Source organism: Rhea americana, unplaced genomic scaffold (genome assembly GCF_003343005.1).
Source record: "Rhea americana isolate MKP2758 unplaced genomic scaffold, rheAme1 scaffold_424, whole genome shotgun sequence".
NCBI classification, from domain to species: domain Eukaryota; kingdom Metazoa; phylum Chordata; class Aves; order Rheiformes; family Rheidae; genus Rhea; species Rhea americana.
The window spans coordinates 93409-97454 of NW_028186562.1; the positions used below are offsets into that span (position 1 = coordinate 93409).

The 4046-nt window shown below is 62.9% G+C and overlaps 1 protein-coding gene across 2 annotated transcripts; it reads left to right on the forward strand.

Moving 5' to 3' along the window:
• Nucleotides 1-111: 111 nt before the first annotated feature.
• On the forward strand, nt 112-3916 carry CNPY3 (canopy FGF signaling regulator 3). 2 transcript variants are annotated; one of them, XM_085315246.1, is made up of 6 exons: nt 112-256; nt 2150-2273; nt 2573-2669; nt 3104-3226; nt 3405-3522; nt 3620-3916. In XM_085315246.1, the coding sequence occupies exons 1-6, from the start codon at nt 151-153 to the stop codon at nt 3826-3828; spliced, it is 777 nt and encodes a 258-aa protein (XP_085171372.1). In that variant the 5' UTR covers nt 112-150; the 3' UTR covers nt 3829-3916. The 2 variants fall into 2 exon arrangements, with proteins under 2 accessions (XP_085171372.1, XP_085171373.1); XM_085315247.1 differs by lacking the exon at nt 112-256 and adding an exon at nt 397-861.
• The last annotated feature ends 130 nt before the right edge of the window (nt 3917-4046 follow it).

A 4046-nucleotide genomic window follows, 5' to 3' on the forward strand; every position in this document is an offset into this window, starting at 1 on the left:
GCGGGGGGGCGCTTGGAGTGGCCGTATTGGCTGGCGGCGGGAGGGGAGGGAGAGGCGCGCGCGGCGTTCCGATTGGCCGGCGCGGCCCGGTTGCCACGGTTACCCGGCGGGGCGGGCCGCTCCCGGAAGTACGGCCCCGGAAGCGGAGCTATGGCGGCGGCGGTGGTGGTGCTGGCGGCGGCGACGGCAGCGGCGCTGCTCGGCGCGAGCAGCGGCGACGACGCGGACTGGGTTCGGCTGCCCAGCAAGTGCGAGGGTGAGCGGGGCCGGGGCAGGGGTGCGGGCCGGCGTCTGGGGTGCACCCTCCCCCCCAGCCCCGACGGCGCCGCGGGGGCGGCTGCGGAGCCGTCGTGCCTGCCATGTTCCGCCTGGCCCGGCTGGAGACACTTGCCCTCCCAGCAGGCTGGTACGGGGCAGGCGCGAAGGTGCCCTGCAGCAGCCGCTGCGCCTGCCCGCGCCCCAGCCCCGACGGCGTCCGCTGGGCAGGGGGAGCTAAGGCTGTGCCAGCCGTCAGCGCTGCTCCTAGCTCTCCTTTGCCGCCTGACAGCCTGCGGCTGGGACTGGTGGTGTCCGCTGCCCGCAGCGGTGCTTCCTCCTGTGGTTCACCAGCCGCCCCGGCAGAGTGGATGGTTCAGGGTAGGTCATGACAGACCTTCGCTGTCTGCTGTAGCTTCCTCTGGCTTTGTTGTGTTCTTGGACTCTTAGAGCACAGCTGTAGGCACACGCGAAGCTTTGCGGTTAAGAGAAAAGGAAGACAAGCAACTCTGGAGCTCTTGGCAAAGCTCTCGCTACTGGGGAAGAAGCTCTGGAGACTTTGATGGCTGAGCTGTGGCACCTGCATGACCTCAGCAAAGCATCGTGGTGAGCGTTGACTCTGTTGCTCCTCTTCCTGTCCAGGTTTGGGACCTGTATGAGCCAGCAGCAATAGCAGTGGGCAGTATCTAGATAACTGGACCAGGCAGAGAGCGCTCCTGGCAGACGCGGAGACCACAGCAGCAGATGTTGCGCGGAAGGGAGGCCCACGAGGGGGCCGCGGGAAGGAGCGCTCAGCCCTCGGCGTGGGCAATGCTCACAGGCAGATCTGTGTGCCACAGTGCTGGAGCAACCGCCTCACTGCTGTCCTGCCTGCAGCACCTCTGCCTCCATCCGCGTGCCTGGGAGAACAAGCTTGTCGCTGTTGGCTGGAGGCGCTGGGCTGAAGAAGAAGGCAGACTGTGGGAACAAGAGCGTGCGGCGGGGGATGAGGCCTTCCGGAGCCTCCCAGGACCCTGGCCTCTCAGGGGAGGAGGGGCCACTGAGCACCCAGCTTCCATATCGCCACCCCTAAATTTGTAAAGCCCAGAGATGCTTCTCTCTTCTCTCAGTTTCTGTGACTCTGTTGGACTGTTTATTACAGAGGAAATAAAGCTTTTTTTTTTCTTTTTCTTTCTTTTTTAAAGGAAAATACAAACTGTTACAAAGTTAGTGGTCCTGCAGCGCTGCATGTAGTGCCTGGCCCGGCGCTGCTGGGGCTGACAGGCCCATATACGTCAATGCGATCTGCAGCCGCTGCCTTGTCTTGCAGCCCTGCCCGCTGGCCCTGCGAGCCGCTCTGATCCCCGATGCGGGCTGCATGCATGCTCCCCTGGGGCAGGGCACGCTGCCCTCGGTCCCTGCATCTCCACCTGCCCTGGCAGCTGGGAGAGCTGCTATGGGGCGCGATGTGTTGGTGTAGAGAGCACAGCGAGCGAGTCTGTGTGAGGCTGGCACTGCRGAAAGGCTCCTCCTCTGCTGGGACGAAGGGATAAGGCCCTTCGTGGCCGGGAAGGGGAGCTGTCTAGGGGTGCCTGCAGGTGAAACTATGAGGAGCTGCGGTCTTCCTTCCCTGCCACACATAGCAGCTGGCTGTTTGGGTGGGTGTGTATAGAAGCATTGATTCAGGCCTTCCTGCTTCACGGGATCTCTCCCTGGAATTGTTGGAGGTGTTCCTGCTTGATTCTTTCTCCTTACAGTAGCAAAGGTGTCTCTTTTTTGCAGGTGGCAGCTCTAGTGAGCCTGACTCCTGCTGCTCGCTTCTAAAGTGGTTCTGTTCCCCGGGAGCTGCATCGCACGGGCTCTCTGCCCGYGAGTGGTAAAACCTGCTGACCCACCCGTGCCTTCTGTCCTGCAGTGTGCAAGTACGTGGCGCTGGAGCTGAAATCCGCCTTTGAGGAGACTGGCAGGACGAAGGAAGTGATCGACACGAAGTATGGCTTCCTGGATGGGAAGGGCTCAGCTGTCAAGTACACGCAATCGTAAGTGCCTCAGCTATGGGAGAGCGAAAGGGAAGGTCACCGCCCCTGCATGTGGCCCCTGGAGCGGGGAGCATCCAGGATCAGCTGCACACCGCTTCCCTGAGCGTCTGGGTGCCGGAATGCCCCAGCCCTGTCTGGTGGGCAGAGCTGCCTGAGGTGTTTCCTCCTGCTTGGGAGAGCCTGGGACCGTCAGCGAGAACTCCCCGGTCRCGTGCTGCCTGCTCTGAGGCCTGCCATGGTGCTGCAGTTGTTCCTGCAGAGCAGCGCCGAGCCCTTTCCCTCCCGTTTTCTCTGTGCAGGGATATCCGGTTAATTGAGGTGACGGAGAACATCTGTAAGAGGCTTCTGGACTACAACCTGCACAAGGAAAGGAGCGGCAGTAACAGATTTGCAAAAGTGAGGGTTGTCCTGCAGTTACGTGCTTCCAAGGGTGTCCCTCAGCCCTGTCCCTGCGCTGTCAGGACGCTGAACCTTGGGTCCGTGTTTCTTCCCCTCATCTGTGTCCCCTGAAAGCAGCATGGTGGCTCTGAGATCTGTTTGAGGAGTGATGGAGCAGGCCCAAATCCTCACTCGCTCAGGATCCTCAAGGGGAGGCCGTGTTGCCTGGCCTGTGTTTTCGAGCTTTGTGATCAGGGGATCAGTGTGGAGAGCGACTCGCTGCCAGTTAAACTCTGTCCTGATGACACGGATAGCGCGGGGCCCCTGACCGCAGCTGTCCTGTGTGGGTTCGAGTCCCTGGGCAGCGTCGGGTGGCCCCATTCTGGGAGAGAAGAGCAGGAGCTGGGCAGGGGGCAGGGTGTTGCTTCATGGGAGCTGCTCTTCTCTCCCAGGGCATGTCGGAGACGTTTGAAACTCTGCACAACCTGGTGCACAAGGGTGTCAAAGTGGTGATGGACATCCCTTACGAGCTGTGGAACGAGACCTCCGCGGAGGTGGCCGACCTCAAAAAGCAGGTACCGTTCCCAGGGCAGTTGGCCTTTGATGGGTGGCGTGGGCTCGCAGGCCCGAGCAGGGGCCGCTAGCCTGGGGTTTGGGGTAGGATCTGAGCTGCATCCCGGGGATCGGGCGCTGGGGCAGGGCCCGCTGCCCTGGCCCTGCTCGCCTGGAGCTGGGCTCTCCTTTCTCCACCAGTGCGATGTGCTGGTGGAGGAGTATGAAGATGTGATAGAGGACTGGTACAGGCACCACCAGCAGGAAGACCTCTCCCAGTTTCTCTGCGCTGACCGTGTGCTAAAAGGGAAGGATGCGAGTAAGTGTCACCAGGGGCTGTGCGTGCTTACGGGCGAGGGTGGGGGGAGTCCGGCCTCTCCCTCAGGGCCCCCTACCTCTTCCCGTGTCTTCCCCAGGCTGCTTGGCAGAGAAGTGGACCGGCAAGAAGGGTGACCTGGCGAGCGTGGGGGAGAAACAGAGCAAGAAAAAGAGCGGGAAGAAGAAGAAAGCCGGGAAGGAGCGGAGCGAGGGAGCCGGCAGCCTCCCAGGCGCCGAGGAGACACTGGAGGAGAGCGGGATCCAGGAGGAGGCTCCCCTCGCTCACAGCCCCGCGGACGAGCTGTGAGCGCTCCTTGCGCGTACCGGAGGAGAAGGGCCTGGAKGCGACTGGAGGCACAGCCGGGTCCGCGAGGGACGGTGCTGCTGGCCGGCTGCGCTGTGACTGCCCTGGGGGGCCCAGGCTGGGGCCCCTCACGCCGTGGGCGCTGCCTGGTGGAGGAGCAGCAGGACCTGGTTCCTGTCCTGCTCGTGGGGGGGGGCGGGTGAGGACCCTCGCTGCACCCC

What these genes read in the sequence shown, in the direction of transcription:
- CNPY3 (XM_085315246.1), top strand. Translation starts at nt 151, where the DNA reads ATGGCGGCGGCGGTGGTGGTGCTGGCGGCGGCGACGGCAGCGGCGCTG. An exon ending in GCTGTCAAGTACACGCAATC is followed by an intron (nt 2,274 to 2,572) that starts GTAAGTGCCTCA and finishes TTCTCTGTGCAG; the next exon opens with GGATATCCGGTTAATTGAGG. An exon ending in TGGCCGACCTCAAAAAGCAG is followed by an intron (nt 3,227 to 3,404) that starts GTACCGTTCCCA and finishes TTTCTCCACCAG; the next exon opens with TGCGATGTGCTGGTGGAGGA.